At 36.4% G+C, this 26,385-nt stretch overlaps 4 protein-coding genes across 4 annotated transcripts; 2 read left to right on the forward strand and 2 right to left on the reverse strand.

The window, feature by feature from the left end:
* The first annotated feature begins 1,882 nt into the window (after window positions 1-1,882).
* Window positions 1,883-4,089, forward strand: LOC110879371 (NADPH:quinone oxidoreductase). Its single transcript, XM_022127819.2, has 3 exons — window positions 1,883-2,189; window positions 2,253-2,441; window positions 3,587-4,089. The coding sequence occupies exons 1-3, from the start codon at window positions 2,105-2,107 to the stop codon at window positions 3,889-3,891; spliced, it is 579 nt and encodes a 192-aa protein (XP_021983511.1). The 5' UTR covers window positions 1,883-2,104; the 3' UTR covers window positions 3,892-4,089.
* Window positions 4,090-8,477: 4,388 nt separating this feature from the next.
* LOC110879368 (histone acetyltransferase HAC1) lies at window positions 8,478-17,881 on the forward strand. The gene is made up of 15 exons (XM_022127817.2): window positions 8,478-8,609; window positions 10,616-10,912; window positions 11,034-11,142; window positions 11,237-13,459; window positions 13,543-13,839; window positions 13,938-14,216; window positions 14,680-14,808; window positions 14,892-15,092; window positions 15,175-15,317; window positions 15,410-15,722; window positions 15,836-15,975; window positions 16,453-16,531; window positions 16,627-17,019; window positions 17,106-17,323; window positions 17,407-17,881. The coding sequence occupies exons 2-15, from the start codon at window positions 10,734-10,736 to the stop codon at window positions 17,519-17,521; spliced, it is 4,818 nt and encodes a 1,605-aa protein (XP_021983509.1). The 5' UTR covers window positions 8,478-8,609; window positions 10,616-10,733; the 3' UTR covers window positions 17,522-17,881.
* On the reverse strand, window positions 17,717-19,854 carry LOC110879369 (pheophytinase, chloroplastic). Its single transcript, XM_022127818.2, has 6 exons — window positions 19,472-19,854; window positions 18,888-18,999; window positions 18,718-18,811; window positions 18,464-18,641; window positions 18,275-18,344; window positions 17,717-18,204 (listed from the first exon to the last, which is right to left on the reverse strand). The coding sequence occupies exons 1-6, from the start codon at window positions 19,816-19,818 to the stop codon at window positions 17,893-17,895; spliced, it is 1,113 nt and encodes a 370-aa protein (XP_021983510.1). The 5' UTR covers window positions 19,819-19,854; the 3' UTR covers window positions 17,717-17,892.
* A 4,005-nt stretch (window positions 19,855-23,859) lies between these two features.
* On the reverse strand, window positions 23,860-24,323 carry LOC110876668. The gene is made up of 2 exons (XM_022124833.2): window positions 23,996-24,323; window positions 23,860-23,916 (listed from the first exon to the last, which is right to left on the reverse strand). Exons 1-2 carry the CDS (start codon window positions 24,245-24,247, stop codon window positions 23,860-23,862), a joined length of 309 nt encoding a protein of 102 aa, XP_021980525.2. The 5' UTR covers window positions 24,248-24,323.
* Between the last annotated feature and the right edge of the window lie 2,062 nt (window positions 24,324-26,385).

The raw sequence follows: 26,385 nt of genomic DNA on the forward strand, positions 1-26,385 counted from the left end.
TTAAATTTGTTTACAAGCCGACCTCGAACCTAAAAATAAGCTTATTTAGTAAACGAGCCCGAGCCCGAGCTTTACTTATCGAGCTCACAAGCCTAAAAAGTCTATTATTTATATTATTTTTATTTAATAATAAACGAGCCGAGCCCGAGCCGAGCTCGAGCTTTGAAAACAAAGCTCGAATCGAGCCGAGCTCGAGCCCGAGCTCTCATAAGTTAATCGAGCTCGAGCTCGAGCCTGGCTGAGCTCGGGCTCGGCTCGACTCGTTTGCACCCCTAATCTCAGGGTAGGTCCATCATAATTTAGAGTCTATTTTTAAGACGATTGGGACAAATGTCACGTTTTAAAGTGGATGCCTTTTCATGTGTTCCCTAAATTTAGACGCTTTAGATGTTTATTTTGGTAGAATTTATTTGATCAATATTTATCTTTTGTCACTTTCCCAAATAAAAACCTATAGGTGCACATCTTAAGTCTCCATAAACCTTTACTTTCAAGTTTCACCCGAGTTAAATCTCATTATTAGATCCATTCTCATAATATATTTGGGTCGAGTTTGTTTATGTCTCTGTCCTTACTAAACAAATGAACATCAATTATGTTTGTTTAGTAAAATGAACAAAAACAACTAACTTCCAAATCATTTATTTAGCTACGTGTAGTTTGTTCATTCATGTATGTGTCTCCCTACAAACAATGGCGGAGGTTCTTGGTGGTCCATGGGCGCCCCAGCCTATATTGATTTTTCACTCGTAGTGTTAATTTTAAACAAACTTTCTGATTTTTTTTGTAGTGTAATATGTATTGGATTTTTAAAAGTCCGGCCCCCACTGATTTTTCGTTCAAGCTCTTCCGCAGCCTACAGATAATATATGTGTGCATTATTTTAACTTTAATGTTGGTGCAGTTGTCTGTCGACTACATCTTAGTTCGAGTCTTAGGTTAGGGCTGTTTGTATCATGCACGGAAATCGAGAAATCATGATTTAGTAATAGTTTCGCTTATGTGTCACTAGGATAGTTCCGCTTATGTGTCATTAGGAGTAGTTTCGCTTATATGTCATGTATGCATAAGCGAAACCTTCACCCTATATAAAGGGTCACTTGAGCGAAACCATTAGGAGTAGAGGTGTGATCTTGTGTGGTACGGCGAAGCCCTGCCAGTTTGTCTCCAGAGCTTGTAAATTGTTAGCAGATCAATAAAAGAGACGTTAAATAGTGAAATCAAGCTAAACAAAGACTGAATCAATGAATTCCGCCTCTGATTCAGTCTGAGCACTCTTCTGATCGACTCGTCAGGTCGTATCATGATCCTACATTTAATATCTTTTATGATAATACATTTATACGTAAAAATACAAAGTTGGTGTATTATTTTAACTTTAATATCTTTTATGATAATTTGCTTTATAAAATAATATATTTTCATAGATGTTCCTTTATTTATTAAAATGAATGAATTTAAACAAACATTTAAAAAAGCGAACATCAACAACTTGTGTTCATTTGGTTAACTTAAGACGGGTGGGTGTAGTCTCTGGGAGGTGGTCGGGAGCCGATGCGGAGCCTTTCCCCGTCGGGGAACACCGCCCCTCCGTGCATAATTCGGTGAGCTCAGGGACTCACCCTGTCTACCCCGAAGAACCTCTCTCTTTTAATATTATTAGAAGGGATGAATGGGAGAACCATTTCTTCTTGATGGTGAGGTGGAGGTGGGGGACCATACCCCATAGTTTAAGGGAATAGACACAAAATAAGAAAAAGAAAATTTGCATTCATGATTATTCGATTCGTGTAGAACTCTATCTCTATCATAGGTAATGTCATCATTCAGGTGTATCCAAATGATATTCCATCATGAATAATGTTATAGGTCATGTTTGGTACATGAAAATGAAAGCCGAAACGGGATGAATTATGAATCTCTCCGAAATCATGAAAATCTTGTTTTTAAATTACATAGGAATAGAACGGATAGCAACTTATATAATATATTATTATTCTAATACTTGACTCAACACTAAAGAAAAAATAAAGAAAAAAATAAGAATATAACAGCCACCAGACAGACCGACAGACGACCAACGAGTTTGCAGCATCCATCCACCATGGCAACTAAACCAATCATCAAAATTGCGGCAATATGTGGATCTCTTCGCAAAGCTTCATACAACGCTGGCCTTCTTCGATCTGGTACTTTTCTCAACACAAACTTCTTTGTAATTGCAGTTGAAAATATGCCTCGTTTATTTGCAGCGATTGAGTTGAGCGGATCGATAGATGGAATCGCGATCGAGTACATCGACATTTCGCCTCTGCCGATGCTGAATACAGATCTGGAAGTGAACGGAAAGTATCCGCCGGTGGTTGAGGCGTTTCGTCAGAAGATTCTTCAGTCTGATTGCTTTCTCTTTGCCTCTCCTGAATATAATTACTCCATCACTGGTAACTTTACTTTGTTTCTTTCACTTCAGTTTGCAAGTTTAATTTGAGGATTTTGATAACTGATAGGAAGACACTTGTCTGAGTTTTCATGTCTCACTGTTTTTCTTTTGCTTAAAAGAGTGAACAAATTTCATGATGATGTGGCAAATTCATTAATTTCATTCAGTTGTATCTGTTGGTGAACATTTGGATAATTTGGTGTGATGATTTTGCTTGCTGTAAAGGTTATAGGCAATGTTTCATCTAGGGGTGTAAGCGAGCCAAGATGGGCCGGTTCATTGAAATTATGAAACGGATCGAGCTTGTTCTTTTTTTATTTATTGTTAACTTATATAAATTTATTATTATCTTTTATATTAATTTTAACTTTATATATATATATATATATATATATATATATATATATATATATATAAACTTAAATATCATACATAACCAAAAAACTTGCCAAGTTACATCAAAACAAAAGGTAGACGGGCAACAAGCTGCGCCGCCACTCCTTTCTGAATTGCGAACCCTAATCTTCCAAAGACAAACCCCTACCCCCCTGGGGATGAACAATTGCGGTGGATGACCCGTTGGACCCTAGTCAAGAAGTGGATAACTTCTAGTGCTAGGGAGCATAATAAAAAAACATAATATATTTTATTTTGTTATTTTATAATAATTTTTTGCATATTATTTTTTATATAAATATATATATATTTAATATATTAATTAAAATTTATATAGACATTAGGCTCTTTTAGGTTGGCTCGATAAGTGAAATTCGGGCCTAGGCTCATTTTCAGTTAGAACAAGCTTATTTTTAGGCTCAAGTTGGGGTCTAGCTCGATAAGTGAAGTTCGGGTTTGGGCTTGTTTTAGTTAAACAAATTTATTTTTAAGCTCGAGCTCATTTAAGCTCGGCTCGATTTGAGCTTTTAGCAAGCCGATCTCGAGTAGCTCATGAGCGCCCTGCGTCGTTTACACCCCTAGTTTCATCCATCACTGTTTACTCATTCTTTTGCACTTGTGTATGTAATTATTTACGTAAGGTTTCGTTTGAAAATATGTATTAGTGTATATCATGATTGATCATTCATATAGTGCTTTGTTCATCTTCTGAATCTGGTACTTACAGATGTTTATTTTTCATTGCTCTAGCACCTTTAAAGAACGCAATAGATTGGGCATCAAGGCCACCAAATGTGTGGGCGACTAAGCCTGCTGCTATCGTAAGTGCTGGAGGGGGCTTTGGTGGAGGACGGTCACAGTACCATCTTCGCCAAATTGGAGTTTTTCTTGATCTTCATTTCATAAACAAGCCCGAGTTTGTCATAAATGCGTTCCAACCTCCTGCAAAGTTTGATAGTGATGGCAATTTAATCGATGCTGAAGCTAAAGAAAGGCTAAAAGCTGTTGTTCAGTCTCTGAAAGACTTTACCTTGAGACTCCAACAAGGTAATTGATGATGGATTTGCATGCTATTGGCTCAAGTGTTTCTTAATAATGAAATGCATAACATTATATATTTAAACTTATTTATTGAAATTTGAATTGTTGAAAGCAAATTGGATGTATTTGCTAATGGATATTGTGTCATGTGACAGTGTGGTTTTGTTGAAATTGTATAATAGTGTAATGCTATTGGTGCAAATCTAAGGAAATCATGACAATTTAGAGATGCAATTACCCTTCATTGGTCCACTGGTCCGGACCAACATTGGTCCGTTTCTATGAGGAATGGACACGGGTGGGCCATGGTAATTCTTCTCAAGGCCTGCTCATGAACTGATGAACTCATCCGGTTTTAGATTTCCTAAATGTAAATATTTAGTTGAATTAAAGTAAAATATGAAAACTGAATAAAGGCAGATAGAAAATCAGAAAATAGAAAAGAATAATATAGAGGAAAACTAAAAAAAAGACGAAGTAGCAATGTTTTTGCTCATGTAATAAGACAAACTGCAGTTTTCATATTTATTAGAATATGTTGAACCTCAAATACAAAAAGTCAAAAACCACTCCCAGCATATGGTCTAAAGATGACTTTCTGCGAACTTTTTCGAAAATATGACTTTCAATTCCATGGTTTATTGCCTGAATTCAATTTCAAAATCAAGAATTCGATTCCAATAGGACACCTGAATTGGAATGAAGAGGCATGAGTGTCCAGAGAGAGCCAAGCAGAGAGGCGACAATGATATTCATCTAGAACCTATCGTCACGATAATATTAATCAAAGGTTTAAATTCTAAATTATGTTATTTCGTACCTTCCTTTTGTTATTTTACGTCCACTATTTTCTTGTTATGCATGTGTTCTTGGGGGTGAGTTTAGGAGTTACAAGCTTAGTGTTATTTCTTTCATGCAATGAATCTAAAGTATTACTCCTTTCCTAGCTTTGTTTGTTCTTCTTTATTGCATCTCGGTTTATACTTTATACCATAACAATGGTATCAGAGACATCTATCCTTGGCTCCCAAGTGTTCATCATGACACGGAATCAAGAGATTGAGAAAACTCTACAACGCCACGAACAATCCCTCGCCAAATCGCAAGCTTTTGTAGCCAAAACCAAAACCTCACTTCCCACCATGAGGGTTACCATGAACAAGTTGATGAAGGGGATGACAGCCCTCAAATTTGGATCATCATTCATCATCATATGATGGCACTAACACTCTTGTGCTCCTCTCACCTATGCCATCTTCCGCATCATTTGTTTTTTTTTTCTTTTTTGATTTTGTTTGGGATTGCATTAATTAATTTTACATCATGTACTTTTAACGATTTGTACATCACATTTGTTTTAATTATTATTATTACAAATTTAGTAATTGGGTAAAATAACAAAAATGTATAATGATTTAACTTTTGAAATATGAGTGTTTTTGAAGTATAAGCGTAAAACTAATGTGTCGGCGGACTAGACACGTTTGTGAGAGGTGTTTTTAGCTCTTTACCCATCCACAATAGTTGACGTTTTTATATTTTTAAGAATGAGTGAGGTGACATTATGACATTGTCTCACTTATTCTCTCTCCTGCCCCTCTCACAAACCATAAAAGTGACTCTCTTTCCTCCCTCTATCCTTCTTCCCCTCGCAACATTCGCTTTTAGGTTCCGGCACAAAAACTTATCCACACACTCTTTCCTTCCCTTCACCTTCTCTCTCTTTCAAAAACATCTTAAGCCAAACCATTAGAAAAGTTTTTGGTTATGGAGATAGTTTTAAAGTCTTCAAGCTAATAAAACGAACCAAAGTCCAAAACAACCAAATTCTTCTAGAGTAACTATTAAAAGTTTAGGATGATCTTTATAACTTTTGACATAAACTAAAGAATATATATATATATATATATATATATATATATATGCATATATACACACACAATCTTTTATTTTTTATTTAAAATTTAATTTTATAACGAGTTAACGTCAACCCACACGTTGCGACGGGACATAATTAAAGCTAAAACTGTATATAAAAAGCTTCAAAAACCGACGAAAAGTGTTTGTGGCACAAACTGATCCTTTTAATTACACTTGTTGACCTTTTTACCCGACCCGACTGAACTACTCAACTTAAACAGAATGCATATAGTTTTATTGTGGAAGTTTTTTTTTATTTAGAGTTTGGCGGAACGCTGTAACCACCCGTAAAACCACGTAAAAATAACTTGTAAAAAAAGATACATATAAGAGATGCAAAACCATTACAAAAGTTTCAAATAATAACAGTAGTATTATCTATTAAGGAAGTACGGCAATAACCTACTTGCCATTCTAGTATAACAAAGACCTCCACGAACAAAAAATTAAGAAATACATTTCTAAAACAATGTATGCACCTCCCTTGGTTATATGTATATGTAATTTTAAGCTTCATTCGGCTTTATGTTAAAGACCTTTTCTTCAATTCCCACTTCCTCACATATATAAACAACCAAACATTACAAATATCCCCTAACCCTCCGAATACGAACACCACAATAAACGTCGTAGAACCACCCGACACCACCAGGGACACCGGAAATACCGAAGTAACAGTCCCCTACGGCTTTGGGTTCTTCCTTGTAGTTCTCTTCCTCGTCATCGCCCTATGCTACGGGTCTTACATCTACAAGATTGGCATGTGCTCTCGCCCAAAGCCGCAAGCCAATACCACTATCGCTTTCGGTAACACAACCATTCACCATCATGCCGACGACGACCACCACCTCATAACATTCTCTCAAGCACTTGCGGACGACGTCCTCGTGACTTTTCCAACATTTGTTTATTCTGGCCTTGATGCCTCGTAAAAGAGATGCCTCGACTGATGACACAAACAACTCCGATTGCTCTATCTGCTTAGCACCCCATTATACAAATTATCTAAACACAGGATCACCAAATTTTTAACCACATAATCAATCACACATCTATGCTCATGAATAGATTAAATATCAATAATTAAAAATACCATAACAAACAAATGATATATCAATATGAACAACCAATATCAGAATTGAATATGACTGTATCAACCGAAGTTAAAATACAATAATACAATATCCTAAAAGTGACATCAAAATAAATCACAAACTTTAAGATAACCGATTTACGCCCCCTTTGCAACCTTACGAAACCAATCTTCTATCTCTATTATGTATACATTAATCAATTAACAAAGTTTAAAAATTAAATGCTTCACAATGTCAACCCAATTTCAATTTGTATATCAAGATTCAAAAGGAAAAATATCAACACATGGTAAGCGTGATTCAAGAAGGAAAGAAATGACAATCATGGAAAAGGCATATGCTTGAATCAATTGTACGATATGCAAATTTACAATGAAAAATGGCGATAATAAAAGAATCGCAATTCAAGAATGAAGAAACGACAGTCATGGAAAGGCATGAAATATTGGCCATTTGAATTAACATTTTGCATCATCGTAATTACAAAAATGCTAATTAAGAACAAAAAAACATGCTTAAACTGAAATGAACGATGAATACTGCACTGAACCCTAGAATTTCGATAATGAGAGCGACGGAGAATGTGCAAATATAATAACAACAACTCAACGCATAATTTTCAAATTGTTATCGACGTAAAAAATAACGCAAGAGGAAACCGTCTATCAGATTTGGAATAACTAATAATAACAAAGCAAGAGGAAACGGTTCATCAAATTTGGAATAAGCAAAACAATTGGATGAATTTTAAATAGAAAACGAAAATTGGAGGTTATTATTGAAAAAGCGCAAGAAAGTAAACGCTAGGAAGTGTATATATCGAAACATTACGTCGGTCCGTTTCCATTTGTGTAGTATGTTGGCAATCGTTCGTCACTATTTTTTTTTCTAACGGTGCATTAATCCTTTTTTTTTTCAAACAGTGTGTCCGTTACTTTTTGGTTGTATGGTATGTTGATAATTGTATGAAGAGGCGCGTGCGAAACGGTGCGTAGAAGATGAAAATTAAATGTTAGTTGCGTGAAAGGGTGGGAGTCAATTGGTGATGGCTATAGTTGCTTTTTGTAAGGTTACAATACAATATGCAAGTAACATACACCTCCAAGCTAATAAAATGCACCAAAACAAACAAATCCTTTAGACTATAGGGTATGGTTTGGGTAGTTCCTTTGGGAACTATCCGTCACGTCACATTCAATGAAGGACCATCCAAAGGGGACTACCCAAAGGTGTGGGGACCATCAAATAATAAAAATCTAATATATAAAATAAAGGAGAGAGAGAGAGAAGAACTAAGGGGGCCCACCATCACCCAATCAATGGGCTCGTCTCCAACGTCTACAGATGGACGCCAGCGACGCAACGAAAGGACGGGGGCGGTGTGCGACGGACCGGGACGTGCAGCGCCGGTGAAGGACGATCCCCACACCGCATGGTTTTTAGACCAACTACAAGAGATTTTTATTACTTTTTACATAAACCAACAGAAAATACAATCCAAAAATAACAAATATAAACTGACACGGGTCGTAATAAGGCCCGACCCGAAACCGAACTGTTTTCCATACCCAAACCCGGATAGCCGGTAACTTATCGGGTTATAACTAAGCCCGACAAATTTCACCCCCTTTTGTCTCTCGTTTATGCAAGTCAGTCGTGAGGGTTTCTTTCTTACACTGTTCATCAATCGTAATACTCAAATCTAAGATCAAATTAAGGTATTCACACTGCGATCTATCCTCTATCTTCCTCAAATTCATCCTTACTTCGTATCTATTTCTGTTTCACTATTTCAATTTGAGACCAATTGCGTTAATTAGGGTTTCACGTAACTGCAATCCATTGATGCAAAGAAGTATGATTCAGTTCATCTGTTACAGAGTAGAATGATTTTTAAATATTGTTTTAGCTTATATGAGATTACGATGATACAGTGTTGTTACATGTGGAGTTTTAGCACAGAGCTTTACTTGATTTTTCATGATTAATGGTTTAGATTAGGGTTTAATACTTTAATGCGCTAGTTCACATTTGTTTCTAGCAATAAGATTTTGAGATATCATTCATTGGTGTTATAGATGTGATGTAGCTAGCTGGAGTTAGTTAGGAACTTGTTGTATAGGATTTGATTTCTTTTTTTTTTTTTTGTTATGTCTTATGATTATAGACCGGAAATCGTTTTTGTAGCTTCTTGAAGGTGAATGTAGTTATTAGTGAGCTTTTGAGAATCCTTACTGTAATAGCCTGTTTGATACTAAAGTTTGAAAGTGTACTCTTTCTGCAAAGTAAGGAGGATGTAACTATATTCTTGGGTTGTTAACGGGTTAGGGGATGTTTGGCTGGAGATGGAAGGAACTAGGATTTTAGTTTCTATATTTATGAACTGATGAGTGTTTATGGATTTCACCGAGCCCTGAGAACTAATTAAAATGCGATGTATCTCTGTTTTTAGTAGACCTATATCATGTGTAGCTTTATAAAGATCGCTATTGCTAGTACACAAAACTGAAAACTTCATCATAAATTTGGTGGTTTTCTCTTTTTCTCGGCGGATTAATGTAGGACTCATCTGTTATATGAAGAGGAGGCAGGTCATGTCACCAGTTAGAGTAGTGGAAATCCTCACTGTAGATGGGAGGAGTAGAGGTAGACCCAAATTGACTTGGGATGAGCGAATAAGACATGATTTACTATACTAGAGTTTCACCTCTCTGACATGATTTATCACCTAACTAACAATCGGGCTACAGCTGTAGTCACTGGTTAGTGGTTACAGACATACAGATTCACCACCAATGCCAAAACTTGGCACCTTAGTTCACCTACTCGATTTGCCAAGTTCGAGGTCGCTAAGGCTATTGGTTAACTCAAGAGAGTAACAGAAGTATTACACAAACAAATTCACCACCTCCTTTTTGTTATTAAAAACATGCTTAAAAATAATACTTGTAGGAAATACTGGAAATTAACCTGCCCACTAACCCATGACCTCTATTTATGGGTTCATTATAACTTAAACATAATCTAACAACCAACTGACTAGAAAACATGGACCGAAAGCTTCAAAAGATAACAAAACTGAATTGACGACAACGTGGGGATGGTTGCCGGCTGAAACGGGTCATGGCAGGTTGCGGGGCGATGGATGATCCAACTCGCTGAACTGTCCATCTACGGGCTTCTTTTTTGGAGCTAACATCTGGGCGAAACTCTTGACCCTTTGCTGCGACATAGATTGTAGCCCAAACACATTTGTGTATTGGGTTGGTAATGCATGGTTGTTCACAATTGACCCCATCTTCCGACAATTCTTTTATCATGTTTTTAGCAGTTTTTTGTGGAGCCGGAACTACAACATATATATATATACACACACATTTGTACTGGTGGATGTATACGTATGGATGTGTATGTGGATGCATGCACATCTGTCTATATATACTATGTATGTATGTATGTAGACATGTGTGTGTTTGTATATGTATAAACAATGTAGATATATGTCTGTATGTATAGGTGGCTTTTCATCATTGATGTATAAAATGTTTCATTTATACAAAGAGACCAAAGACAGATCATAAGGGCTGACATCACGCTGTAATCATCATTTTAAACATGATAGTTTTAAACATATATTATGTTAATGGAAAGACAATTTATTCTTCATGTACAGTCATATTCTGCCTTTACTGAAGTTTTTATTTCGTATTATGATTTTACTCAGGAAAACCGAAGCAGCTTAACTAAAGGATAAGCATCACAGTCCGATATTTTGTGTTTATAGAACATTTCGAGTGTTGTTTCTGTGGTATGATATGATATCTATCAGTTGACAGGATAAGATGAATTTACATTCACATATGTCCGGACAGTTCTCCGGACAGGTACCTAATCAACCTGGGACTTCAATGTCTGCTGTGCCACATCAGCAAACCATAATGCAAAGCTCTGGTGGCCAACGTGGTACAGTCAACATGGAGCCTGGGCTTATTAAAGCTCGGCGTTATATACAAGACAGAATGTAAGCATGTTTTTTTTTTTGCGTGTGTGCGCGTGTGTGCGCGTATACATGTGCATGCATGCAGGTGTAATGTGATCTTTGACGTTTTAACCTTGATAATATCTATTATGTGTTTCTGTAGCTATGAGTTTCTGATGCGTCGACAACAAACTCAAGAGATACCTCAAAAGAAGGTGATGGACATTGTTAGACGCTTAGAAGAAGGCCTGTTTAAAACTGCAACCACCAAGGTTTTTTTTCATTGATTCACTCTTTTTTTAAAAATCTATTTAGGCATGTTTCTATATTGACATTCGGAACCCTTCATTTTCTTTTGTTATGTAGGAAGAATACATGAATATAGATACATTGGAAAACCGTTTACATATTTTGATTAAACGCCTCCCTCTTAACAATCACAATCAACAATATCAGCAACAAGGAAATACTTCCGTTCGCATGGGAACTATGATTCCAAATCCGGGCATGCCTCAAAGTGCATCATCATCTATGGATAACATGGTGCTGCCAGCTGGCAACACAGGGAACTTAATGCCTAATGGTTATCAACAGTCTACGACAAATTTCTCCAACAATGCAGGTGGAAACACTTTGATTTCGTCAATGGGTGCACAAAGAATTGCCAGCGCTAGCCAAATGATACCGACTCCTGGATTTAGTAACAATCAAAGCACCAGTAATCAATCTTACATGAATATGGATTCTTCTAACAGTGGTGTTGGGCTATCAACGATTGACTCCACATCCGTATCGCAACCGCTGCAACAAAAGCCGCAAGTTGGTGGTCAAAACAGCCGGATATTACATAACCTTGGGAGCCATATGGGTGGGGGAATCAGGTCTAGTATCCATCAGAAAGCTAACGGGTTTGCAAACGGGTCGTTAAACAGTGGGGTAGGAATAATGGGTAATAATAATCTGCCTATTATGAATGGTTTGGGAACCTCGGAAAGCTATGTGACAGCTTCTAACTATGGAAGTAACACTGCTGATTCTTCTCGATCTGGAAACTTTTATGTTCCCACAAATTCTGCCACTTCAGTGATGAATAATCAGAACATGAACTCAATAAGCTTGCATGCATTACATAAAACAAGCCCTCCGTTGATGGTGAATCAGTCAAATTTGGTCAGCACTCAACAGGCGTCAAATATGAAACCTTTAATTAGTTCAACTCAGCATTCACTACAACAGCCTCTTAATTTTCAGCAGCAACATCTTCAAAATCAAAATCAAAGTCAAATTCAAAGTCAACATAAACAGCAATATCACCAGAATCAGCATTATTCATATGGTCAATCTCAGCTGACACCTGATCCTGGCGGTCAATCACAGGTCTCTGACCAGTTCCAGTCTTCTCATACAATTAATCACTTTCAAGAGAACTCTATGGAAGACCAGTTTGTTGACGTTAAAAACGGTATTACTAGCTCGATAGGGGTTCAACCCGGATCTGTAACGCAGGGTCGATGGCATTCAAGGTCTCAAGAAGTGCCACATGTACCAGGTAACAACGTATCAGAGCAAATTGTCAAACAAGAGTTTAGCCAAAGAATAACGGGTCAAGATCAAGATCAAGCTCAAAGGAACAATCTTTCTTCAGAAGGATCTATTACTTATCAAAGTGCTGCCAAAAAATCCGTAGAACCACCAAACTCTGGGGCTATTTCTAAATCTGTTGATCCAAACCGTGAATTGCAGTTCAAGAATCAACAAAGATGGTTATTATTCTTGACGCATGCTCGCAAATGCGTTCATCCACCTGGAAAATGTCTAGAAGTCAATTGCATCAATGCCCAAAACCTTTTGAATCATATGACATCATGTCAGGATCTTGAATGCCCTATTCCTCGTTGTCTAAGAACAAAACGTTTACTCCGTCATTATAGGCGCTGTAGGGATGCTAGTTGTCCTGTTTGTGTCCCCGTAAAACAATTTGTGCAACTGAAAGGGGCCCCACGTGCAGATGCTAATGATCATCATACCACGAAGATGAGTCCATCTGTTGCTGAAACTTCACAAGATGTGAATCCAACTTCGAAACGAATGAAAATAGAACCATCATCAGAATCACTGGCTGCTGAAAGCCAAAACAAAACTCAAACTCAAACTCAAACTCAAAGTCAAAATACTGCCATACCGGTTCCTGTCCCTAGTGCATCTCAATTTCAGGATCAAACTGGTGATACCAATACAACAACTACTAAATCTGAGGTTACGGGGGTAAAATTGGAAATTCCTACAAGCTCCTTGCTTGCAAGTCCGAAACAAGATTACGTGGAAGATTCTGAAAACCAAAAGTCCAAAGGTGCTCCAGTTGTGCCTGATAAAGCCACTGTTTTACCTAAACAGGAGCTTGTTAAGACTGAGATCGATGCGGGTTCGGGCCAAGGCCCACCTAATCCGGAAAACCTAATGGTTTCTACTGAAACTATTTCTGGAACCAAATCTGGAAAGGCAAATATAAAGGGAGTATCAATGATAGAGTTATTTACACCAGAGCAGGTTCGGGAGCATATCTCTGGTCTCAGGCAGTGGGTTGGCCAGGTGAGATTACTAAAATACCCTTGAGCCACCGTTTTATATTTATTTTTTTCTCATCTTATGGTATTGACTATGTTGTTGTACAGAGCAAAGCGAAAGTAGAAAAGAATCAAGCGCTAGAACACTCGATGAGTGAGAATTCGTGTCAATTATGTGCTGTTGAAAAACTCACTTTTGAACCACCGCCTACATATTGCACGCCTTGTGGTGCTCGAATCAAAAGAAATGCAATGTTTTACACCGTTGGGACTGGCGACACTCGACACTATTTCTGTATACCCTGCTACAATGATGCCCGTGGGGATACTATTAATGTTGATGGAACTAATATTTTGAAAGCTAGATTGGAGAAAAAGAAAAATGACGAGGAAACAGAAGAATGGGTATGATATATAATATACGTATATTTGCATATGCGTGTGTTGTTTATTTATTTGCTTGATTGTTTGAACAATTGTTTTACTTTGTGGGTTTTGTGCAGTGGGTTCAATGTGACAGATGTGAAGCATGGCAGCATCAAATATGTGCGTTATTTAACGGTAGAAGAAATGACGGTGGGCAGGCGGAGTACACCTGTCCAAATTGTTACGTAGAAGAAGTTGAAAGAGGAGAGAGAATACCGTTAGCCCAGAGTGCTGTACTTGGAGCAAAAGATTTACCTAGAACTATACTAAGTGATCACATAGAAAGCAGGCTGTTTGGAAAATTGAAGCAGGAGAGACTCGAGCGGGCGAGGGTCCATGGTAAAAGTTATGATGAGGTGATGTCAATTGTCATAATTCTTCTGGTTTTTTAGAGTAAAATGCCATTTTCGTCCCTGAGGTTTGACCACTTTTGCGACTTTCGTCCAAAGGTTTGTTTTTCCGCATCTGGATCCAAAAGGTTTGAAATCTTGTCATTTTCATCCAACTCATTAACTTCATCCATTTTTTTAACGTTAAGTCAGAGGTATTTCCGAATGAAGAAGGTTTATTTAATTAAAAATGTCTAAAATGATGAAAATACCCTTGACTCGATGTTAAAACATTGGATGAAATTAACGAGTTGGATGAAAATGGCAAGATTTCAAACCTTTTGGATCCAGATGCGAAAAAACAAACCTTTGGACGAAAGTCGCAAAAATAGCCAAACCTTAGGGACGAAAATGACATTTTACTCGGTTTTTTAAGTTTACCTATAGAAGATTAGAATTCTTATTGCTTGTTAAATTTTGGTTATATCAGGTTCCTGGAGCAGAATCACTTGTTGTTAGAGTTGTGTCGTCTGTCGACAAGAAATTGGAAGTGAAACCACGATTTCTTGAGATCTTTCAAGATGAAAATTACCCTGTTGAATTTGGGTATAAGTCTAAGGTATTTAAAAATAGTAGTATTTATGATGACATCATTTCTTTCTATGACATCATCTGTAAACAACTTGTGTTTGCTTGTTTTAGGTAGTTCTGTTGTTTCAGAAAATTGAAGGTGTTGAAGTATGTCTTTTTGGGATGTATGTTCAAGAATTCGGAGCAGAGTGTGAACAGCCAAATCATCGTCGGGTTTATCTATCTTATTTGGATTCAGTCAAGTACTTTAGGCCCGAGATTAGGGCTGTTACAGGGGAAGCTCTCCGTACATTTGTATATCATGAAATTCTGGCAAGTTCTTTTTGTTTTATTTCTTTTTTTTTTTAAATTAAATCTTCCTTTATGTGAACCCATTATCTTTCTATGTGTACAGATAGGTTACCTAGAATATTGCAAATTACGTGGATTCACAAGCTGCTACATATGGGCTTGCCCTCCATTGAAGGGTGAAGATTATATCTTGTATTGCCATCCCGAAATTCAGAAGACACCAAAATCTGATAAACTAAGAGAATGGTGAGGGTGTGCATTACATCATTTTTGTAATATTAGACATTATTAAATTTGTTATTCTTGATGCATTTACGTGACATGAGCATGTGTAACAGGTATTTGTCGATGTTGAGAAAAGCTTCGAAGGAAAATATTGTAGTTGGTCTGACTAATCTGTACGATCACTTTTTTGTATCTTCTGGTGAATGCAAAGCTAAAGTAACTGCGGCTCGATTACCTTACTTTGATGGTGATTATTGGCCCGGTGCTGCTGAAGATATGATCTTTCAGATTCGTCAAGAAGAGGAAGGAAGAAAGCAAAACAAGAAAGGTTTCGTAAAAAAGTCTATGACAAAAAGAACTCTGAAAGCTTGTGGTCAAACTGATCTTTCCGGGAATGCATCTAAAGACCTGCTATTGATGCGCAGGGTAATAATTTATTATATTTTTTATTTAGTTTTTATAATTTACCCTCATAATTATTAGCATCAAGCCTTCATAAATGTCTTTATATTCTTTTTCTTACACTGTTTGGTGCGCAGCTTGGTGACTCAATATCCCCAATGAAGGAAGATTTCATTATGGTTCACTTGCAGCATGCGTGCACTCATTGCTGTATTCTTATGGTGTCTGGAAATCGCTGGGTTTGCAACCAGTGTAAGAAGTTTCAGATCTGTGACAAGTAAGCAGCATAATATCTCAACACATAATCAAATATTTGGTTTCTAAATTTATACCTGTTTTCTTTTCCTGTTAAAATAAATGTAACTAGTAATTTTACCCGGCCCGTTGCGGCGGGAGTCGGTTTGGCTCGTCACGTTAGTGAGAAAAAAAACACTAACATGCGAAGTTTAGAGACTATATGATAACTTTAGTATTTTAATTTTTACCCCGCGTGTTGCCGCGGTATCAGTACATTACTGGCACTCGGTATAGTCGTCAAAGACTCAAAGAAGGGGAAAAAGTAACTTTGTTTAGGGGCTGCATGAGAACTTTAATAAAGTATAGGCGCGTAAATGAAAATATCAAGCAAAAGACAAAAAAGAAGAAAACAGTTGGTCGCCACATGGCAGCACATGGTTGGCTGGAGTGAATAGTGAGATGGAGAGGGTTGTTAATAATAATAATTAATGTGTTATGTTGTGATTATGAATTACAGGTGTTATGAAGTTGAACAAAAACTTGATGATAGAGAGAGACATCCTATCAATCATAGGGAAAAACATCCTCTTTATCCTGTAAGTTCCTCAGAATTCATGTTTCCATTCCATTGATTATTATATTTTGATCATGATTATGAGTTTATGATTGAAAATAATGGTAAAATTTGCAGATTGAAATCAATGATGTGCCAGTAGATACGATAGATAAAGACGAAATTCTCGAGAGTGAATTTTTCGATACACGACAAGCTTTTCTTAGTCTTTGTCAAGGAAATCATTATCAATACGATACACTTCGCCGTGCAAAACATTCATCAATGATGGTACTATATCATCTTCATAATCCTACTGCACCTGCATTTGTGACAACATGCAACAGATGTCATAATGACATAGAAACAGGACAAGGTTGGCGTTGTGATGTTTGTCCCGACTTTGATGTCTGCAATTCCTGTTATCACAAAGATGGTGGAATTGATCATCCTCATAAGTTGACACCTCATGTCTCCATTGCTGAACGCGACGCACAGAATAAAGAAGCTCGCCAACAACGTGTTGTACAGGTAAATATATATGTTAATTTCATTTTCTGTTTTGTTTATAAAGAAAGATTCAAGATAATCACTTTATATTTGTGTTGGTATTGCAGCTTAGGAAAATGCTTGATTTGCTGGTACATGCATCGCAGTGTCGGTCCCCACTTTGTCAGTATCCAAATTGTAGAAAAGTAAAGGGACTTTTCAGGCACGGGATTAATTGCAAAACACGCGCTTCTGGTGGATGTGTGCTTTGCAAGAAAATGTGGTATTTGCTTCAACTTCATGCGCGAGCATGTAAAGAATCCCAATGTCACGTACCACGTTGCAGGTTTGTTTCATTTATGAGAAATTTAAAGAAAAGCTATTGGGTTTATATCTTTTTAATGTGTTTGTTTGGGGTGATGCCTACAGAGATCTGAAGGAACATTTGAGAAGGTTGCAACAACAGGCGGAAGGCAGGCGGAGGGCGGCGGTAATGGAGATGATGAGGCAGCGTGCAGCCGAGGTTGCTGGAGGCAGTGGATAATTAAGTTGTAAATATTCAAAAAAGATGTATCATAGTGTGTTTGAAAAATTTTGAAGAGCGTATTTATCGATGGCTGTGTCAATGCCTCAATGGAATGAAAAGAGCATAGACACAGCCCATAGGAACACGAGGACGACAGAAAGAGATGGTTAATGATTGATGCTACATGTGAGTTGATGCTTACAACACGTCATGTTCTTCCATGTGGGTCGGGTTAATTTACCATTGATTCTTTGATTCTTACATCATGTAATGTTGTCAAAATGTACCGTAGATTTCGGTTTTCCAATGTACTTTTACAGCGTGTAATGCCAATAACATTGGAATATATGAACTGACGGACCTATACAATCATCAATACATGAATATGTTTATGAAGAAGAAAGAGCGGCCACCCATGGGACCAACTTTTCATGAACCAAATTCGGCCTGTCATCATGAGGGCAGTGTCCAACACCTTGTAAAACAGAGAGGTTAACATTTTGGACTTTCGACGGTAGGGATGAGAAGTATTTACCAACTGGCCCGTCAAGAGGCGTAAACGGGTCATCATCACCCCACAGGATTAAGACGGGAAGTTTAATTTTTGGCATCAAGTGAACAGGGTTCGGCCCTGGTGGCCCGGTCACGATGGAGACAAAGGCGTCTAGTGCCCCTTCATCAAGTGCTGGTTCCCTGATTATCTGTTGCAATATGCACATTTTTATCATAAACACAAAAAATAGAAAAAAAAAGATGAGAAATGACAAGTACCTCTATGAGATCATCATCAACAGAGTCTTTGTTTCCATAAACTGATAACAGGATGTTTCTAAGACTCTCTCTGCATAAGTTGTACAAGTTATAAGGTGGATAATTTACAAAACCTAACTCTCTAATATAAGTGTGAAGTACAAATATAACAAATAACATAACAAAATATTATAAAATAAAATGTAGAACCTTTGTCTGACCCGTTCAAAGATGAAAGATGCAATTCCTTTTTGCTTCAACAAGAAATCAATAAACCATAACAAAGGAAATAAAAGCTTAATTCGCCAATCATCAACTATCGCCTTATTGTTCATGCCACCCGCACAGTTTAACAGAACAAGCCCTTTAACCAGTGAATTCTGAGCATCTGGTTACAGTAAAAAAAAAAAAAAAACATTGAAAGAAAGATACCACAATATGTGCAAAATTAACGCAAAACACACCTGCAGCAGCAATAACACACGCGAGACTTCCAACAGAGTTCCCAACAAGCACTGTGGGCTTTTGGACAATTTCTTCCAAGAAATCCAATATCAACTGTCATGGTGCATAAAACTGGATTTTGTAAAGTTGAACATGCATAGATGTTTCACCGACAAAGAAATGTATATACCTGTGCCCATGTTTCCATGGTGTATGCGAAACCGATTGGTTTATCTGAAGCCCCAAAACCAAGAAGATCAATGGCGTAAACTGTACTGGTCTGAGCTAACGTCGGGATATTCCTGGTAGATGCTTTAAACTTTAGGACGAGTTGAAGCATTTGCTAAAGCAATCGGTATGGAAAGAGTACACAATTGTTAGGCCGTGCGTAATGGGCATTATAGGGGCATGGAAGGGGAATGTAATGCCCCCAGCACCATCCCTCTGGGCATGAAGAGGGAAGGGCATTTCTATAATAATACCCAAAGAGGAGAAAAAAATGGAAAGCATCGAAAGAAATGGGCACTAAGAGGCATTAACCATTACACATTTTTCTAATGGCCGTATAATGCTGATGTGGTGAAAAATGCCTGTTAAGGGGCATTAACCATTACGCATGGTCTTACGGCCCAAATTCGAAAATCGAAAACGAGTTATAAACATATACATAAAATTCATTTCCACAATATTGAAAAACACAAGTTATGTTTTCTCATTCTTCTGGCAACTGAAATTAACTAACTGAACAACACATGAAAAGGCGTAACTAAATACCTGCGCCAGTGAGCAACAGAAGCACCAAAACCATGAACAAGAAGCAAGGGAGGGTTGGATTTCTGACCATTTTGCCCTTGGTACTTGAAGTAATTAATAGTGTAGCCTCTCCACTCCCACTTGCTACATGTTTCCTTGATCGTGTTCACCTCCAATGGTGCAATTGTCAACACACCACTGGCAGCATTTGTGGTTGTACATCTACAAGCAAATGAATTGGTTAGATTGATAGAATTTGCTCCGGCGAATCTCCGGCGAACATTAAGGTGGTTCACCGGATGACGGTGTGGGAGTATGAGTGGTGGTCGTTGGAGGAAAGCAGTTGCCTTTACAGCCCCTCCTGCCATTTTCCTTTTTTCCTTTTACAATTTCTGATATGCCTTTACGAGAGCCACAGCCTTAATGTAGTAATATTTAATTAATTGTATTTAATAATATGATAAATCTTTAAAAAAAAAAAAAAAACACTTTATAAGCCATCCATAAACTTTTGATGAAACCAATTAAAAATTATCTCTCTTTAAACTAGGGTGGAGATACAATAGGAAGTTTATTTGGCTAGGAAGGATAGGAAGTGATCTTGACCATCCATTAAGTTAATCAAGGGCTAAGATTAAATCAGGGAAATTGAAAGGAATAAAAGAGGCGCGTGAGTTTGTTCAAGGGTATTCTAGTCAATCCAAGCCAATAGTTTCTCTCTCCTCCAATTCCCCCCCATTTTTTAAACGTTAATAACTCTTTCATACGACATTATTTTTTTATAAAAATTGCACCAAAAAAACGAGCGTTTTTTTATCTTTAAAACGAGTATACTATTGCTATATTTAAAAAAAAAAAATTTAAAACCCAGTTGCGTAAAACGCAATAGAAAACCACTAGTTACGTAAAACGCAATGAAAAAAAAAACCTAAAAAATGACATTTTTCTAAAACGCAATGCACCAAAAACACAAAGAAATGACTTATTTGTAAAACGCAATGGCCAGAATACACACAGAAATGTCTTATTTGTAAAACGCAATGGCCAGAAAACACATAAAAATGTGTTTTACCTAAAACGCAATGCACCAAAAACACAAAGAAATGACTTATTTGTAAAACGCAATGGCCTAAAAACACACAGAAATGTCTTATTTGTAAAACGCAATGGCCAGAAAACACATAAAAATGTGTTCTACCTAAAACGCAATGCACAAAAAACACAAAGAAATGTCTTATATGTAAAACGCAATGGCCAGAAAACACACAGAAATGTCTTATTTGTAAAACGCAATGGCCAGAAAACACATAAAAATGTGTTTTACCTAAAACGCAATGCACCAAAAACACAAAGAAATGTCTTATTTGTAAAACGCAATGGCCAAAAAACACATAAAAATGTGTTTTACCTAAAACGCAATGCACCAAAAACACAAAGAAATGTCTTATATGTAAAACGCAATGGCCAGAAAACACTTAAAAATGACTCATTCTAAAACGCAATGGACTGAAAACACCTAAAAAATGTGTCACTGTGAACTGTCTGAATTGTCTACGAATTACTGTCTTCGAAATGAGCCAATTTATGGAAAATTAATTTTTCTGATGCGTTTTTAGCTCAACCCCAGCCAGGGGCTCTGCCCCTTGGACCCCGCCAGGGGCTGCCGCCCCTGGGACCCCGCTACCGGGGGCTGCCGCCCCCGGACCCCCGCAAAGATTGTAAAACGCAATGACTAAATCAAAAACCCAGATCATGAAAATGAAATTAAAGAATTTCTTACATGGATCGAAGCCGATTTCTTCATCAATTGACAAATTTTGAATGATAGAAACACTTATCAACGCTCGAATCGAACGAATCGAGTGATTATCTCCAAAATCACCGGAAAAAACGAGATTTTTTTATGAAATTAAACTGGGTTTTCTTCAAAAAAAGCTAAAGAACACGTTGATCGGGTTCTGAATCATTGATTGGTGATGAAAATCGCACTATAATGTAGTGATTATTGAGATAGAAAGTGAAGAAATAGTTGAAGATGATGGGTTTTGAAAATGGTGGGTTTTTGAATTTACTGGGTTTTGAAAAAGGAAGAAGAAGGAGTTGGATTGACTAAAATACCCTTTCTCTTTATTTTAAAATTTGCCACATGTCATAATCCTATGGCTTCCTATCCTTCCTAGCGAAAATTAACTTCCTATTTGATCTTTTCCCCTTTAAACTAAGACCCTGTGTAGTGGGGCGTTTTTTTTAAAAAAAATTCAAAAAAAACGCTTGAAAACGCCCATGTACCATTACATGGGGCGTTTTTTTAAGCAAAAAATCAAAAAAAGCCCCTTTGGCGTTTTATAAACCACGCCCAACACCCTTTGCCTTTGTCCAATCAGATTTCATCTCCCTTGTCCTATCCAATAAGATTTTTTCTTTTTTTTTCTTTTTTTTTTATTTAATGCCCCAATAATGCCCAATAATGCCCCATCCCCACTACACCCATTTTTCTAAAACGCCCAATAATGCCCCTTTGCTGACTGGACCGCCACGTGGCGTAAAATGCCCACACTTGGGGGCATTATTTTCCCCCTCCACTACACATGGTCTAATCATATTTCTCTCTTTTATTTCAAACTAAAGTGATTAGTATTTTCATAACTATCATTGAGGACTATATATATAATCAATACAATCTAATTCCAAGGAAATAAAAATGATTATTCTTTGAAAAAATTAAAATAACTAAAAGAAAATTGAAAATCCAACTGCTATAATATTTTAACAAAGCTATTTTCCAATAGCTTAAAACATAATAATTTTTTGATGGGTGATCCAGTTCGTGTTTCGGGTTTCTCCTTGTTTTGGTTTCCTCGGTTTTAATTATTTTTTTGGGTGAAATTAAAATCGACGGAAACTGAATTCAGTTCGATTTGGTTTCAAACCAAAAAAGCAGAGTATTAATAAAAATGGGTGTTCATCGGTTCAGGTTCCTTAGTTTCCTAATAGGTTAAATGGATTATACACAAATGACTAATTTGCCCTTTTAGTCAAAATTTAAGGCATGCCACGTGTGTCAGCTTGAAATTCAAGGCGTTCGAGAGCTACTAGAGATCGAGCCGTTAAAAGCTCTAACTGAACAAAGCTTAAATAAGCTCGAGCCCTAGCTTAAAAATAAGTTTGTTAGTAAATGGGCTCAAGCTTCATTTATCAAGCTTGAGTTGGTTCGTGAGCCAAAACAAGCTATTAGTTGTACAATTTTTATTTTATATATTAAATATATAGTTATTATTAATTAATATAACAGTATATAAACTTATGATTTAAGTAACTAAATAATATATATTATGTTATATATACAAATTATAACTAATATACATAAATTAGTAATGTATAGATCCAATAAAAATAAGCTGAGCTCAAACTTTAGAAATAAACTCTTCTAAATAAACGAATCGAGTTCGAGCCATAGAAATAAGGTATTGTAAATTAAACAAGTTCAGGTTCACTTTGACTCGCTTGCATCTCTATTTATAACCATGATTGAAAAAAATAATCGATACATATGTAATATTTAATTTTATATATATAAGAAGCAAAGGTTAGGGTTCTAGAGTGAACATTAGTGTATTTGTGAACTAAGTGAACAAATTCTGACCATTGATTTGTATAAGAAGCAAAGGTTGGGGTTCTAGAGTGAACACTAGCGAATTTGTGAACTAATTGAAAAAATCCTGGCCATTGATTTAAATCATCAAATCGTAAAATACACTAGTGTATTTTCATCATCAAATCCTGACCATTGATTTACACTTATGTATTAATAGTTAAAAGCTACGATTAATTTACACAATTCCATATCAAGGGATTGTCACAAATGAACCTAACCTAGAAGTCAAATGTATGAAGTTTTTTTTGTAAATACACAACAACTTCATTGTTCGGCAAGCCAAGTAATTATTTATTTGTCCGGCTGTTACGTATATTAAAGAGTAAACTGCCATTTTGGTCCCTGTGGTTTGGGCACTTTTGTCATTTTAGTCCAAATCTCAAACTTTTTAAATCTGGTTCCATGTGGTTTCACTTTTATTGCCATTTTAGTCCAAAAGTTAAATTTGGCCAAATTCCCCAACTAAAATCCTAATATTTTATCTTTATCCTTAGGGTTATTTTAGTCATTGTAGATTTATTATAATCAATATTGATTAAAAATAATAAAACCCAAAAATCTTTGACCCTATTTAAAGTACTCATCTCCCTCTTCACCTGTTCAAAAACCCCAATCCAAACCCTAATCAACCACCTCCATCACCGTAATCAGCCACCACCTCCACCCGTTATGATCAACCCACTTCTGCCTCCACCCAAACCCACACCTGTTCCCCATCCTTCACCACCACCGTAAACATATCCAACAAAAAAACTCAACTCCGACCACCCACCACTGTACCTTCACGTTCGTCGCATATCGTCAACAAAGTCTACAAAATCCAGATTAAATTCAAAAATCACGCATCGAAACAATATAAACACATATACGCATAATAAAAGTAACCCAACCTTCATAGGAATGTCGTTCTTCCGAGCTTTCAGAGCTCCGGCAAGCACCTTCGGCAGCGGATGAGCGTCAGACGATTCAACTCGCGACGGCCACTGTTCATGAGTCTTATAACAAAGGATTACATGACAGTTGTATGCAATAGCGGTGCCGGAAAGTTTCTCGGAGTACATCTCCGGGCGTTGGAATCCGATTTTGACATTGTCATTGAGCGGCGGAGCGTCAACGGTGCCGTTCTCCGGTACAGCGGCCATACTACTGATACAGGTGGCATGAAAGCGAGAGGAGACAGAGAGATAGGAGAAGATAGCAGACTGAATGGCGGGAAATGTTCTAGGGTTTGTTGGCATATTACTGATACAGGTGGAATGAAAGCGTGAGGAGACATAGAGATAGGAGAAAATAGCAGATAGCAAATTGGGGTTTTTGAACAGGGTTGAGTGCTTTAAGTAGGGTCAAAGATTTTTGGGTTTTATTATTTTTAATCAATATTGAGTTATAATAAATCTACAATGACTAAAATACCCCTGAGGATAAAGACAAAATATCAGGATTTTAGCTGGGGAATCTGGCCAAATTTAACTTTTGGACTAAAATGGCAATAAAAGTGAAACCACAGAGACTCAGATTTAAAAAGTTTGAGATTTAAACTAAAATGGTAAAAGTACCCAAACCACAAGGACCAAAATGGCAGTTTACTCTATATTAAATGATAGTCCTTTTTAATTTTTTTTTATCATACCTAACAATAAACTTGAATTGAGATGCCACCAAATCTGGAAAAGTTTGAGCCGTATAAGAATTGGCAAAAAGGTTAAATGGGGAAGGGTAAGACAGCTAGGGTCAAGCCAAAATTGTTCACGTCAAAAGAATTATATTTTTTTAACATTTTAAATTATATTAAATACGTCTTCTATTAGACTCAAACTCTTAGCGTTTGGTATGAAAGAATGGAAGGTGGAATGGAATGGATCATTTTGATGGAATGAAAATAAACATGTTTGGTTATCATGTGGTAATGGAATGGAGCATTCCAAGGGAATGAACTCCTTCCAAATATAATAATTTCTATTCCTTTGTATGTAGGTGTTTTTTTTCCATTCCTTCAAGGAATGGAAAGAAAAAAGTTGTTGTTATTATTATTATTATTATTATTATTATTATTATTATTATATTTATACTTATACTTTTATTTGTATTTATATTTATATTTATTAATATTCATGCTAATATTAATATATATCAAAAATCTATTATTAATTTTTTATCATTAATATATTATTATTATTATTATTATTATTATTATTATTATTACTGAGTCAATTATATTTTTGTCGTTTTTAATACAGTTGTGTTTCGTTACTTCATCTTTTTTTGTTTATCAAATTGTACAAAGTAATGATTCATTCTATTCACATATGAGTAACCAAACATCACAATGGAATGGAATGATCCATTTCATTCCGTTGTCCATTCCATTACCTCGTCCATTCCATTCTCTCATCTATTCCATTACCCCATACCATACAGACCCTTAACTTCAAAAGGAGCAACATCTTAACTTCAATAGATTTGTTAATTAGATCTAACCCCTACCTCACAAAAAGGAACTACATTAATTTGTTGGTTTAGACCCTATCAAAATAGGTCGGTTCAAAATACTTGCATTAAATTTACGCTTTTGACAAGAAATGATAATGATGTCAGATATAGCTTAAGAACACATATATTTTGTATATACATCATGTCTTGACATTCGATTTATCATTTCTATATAAATTTATCAATTATAAACAATAAAACAAAGCAAAACACATATGTGACACTAGGGCTAAAAGAATAATGATGGTTTTTTATAAACAATCTGAAATTTGAAAAAAAAAAAAAAAAAACAATGAGGGCACAAAGCGGTAAATATGTAATAATTGGACAAATTATTAGAAAAAAAGAACTCTTCAACTATCATAAAAACAATATATTATGGGATTTTTACATATATCCCCTTACTAAGACTATCCACATCAAGGATGTTTGTAGGTGACATGGAGGGTGTTCATTCCTATGTGGAGGGCATTTGTGGGAGGGATGGATTAGTGGGTGTTGTAGAGGATGACATGGAGGGTGTTCATTCTTAAGGATTCTTGGGGAAGAATGGGCTAATGATGGGTCCTTTCTTTTTTTTTTATAAGGTTGTTTGTGGGAAGAATATATATGTTATTATTGTGGGTAAAAAGTGTTTGTGGGAAGAATAAGTGAAAAGCTGATGTGGCATGCTGATTAGGCTGTTTGTAGAAAGGATAGCCTTTCACTGATACGGATAGTCTAAGAGAGCTTTTATTACATATTTACCCAACATTTATTGTACATAGAAAAAAATTAATACTAATTATAT

Source organism: Helianthus annuus, chromosome 9 (assembly GCF_002127325.2).
Source record: "Helianthus annuus cultivar XRQ/B chromosome 9, HanXRQr2.0-SUNRISE, whole genome shotgun sequence".
Classification (NCBI taxonomy): domain Eukaryota; kingdom Viridiplantae; phylum Streptophyta; class Magnoliopsida; order Asterales; family Asteraceae; genus Helianthus; species Helianthus annuus.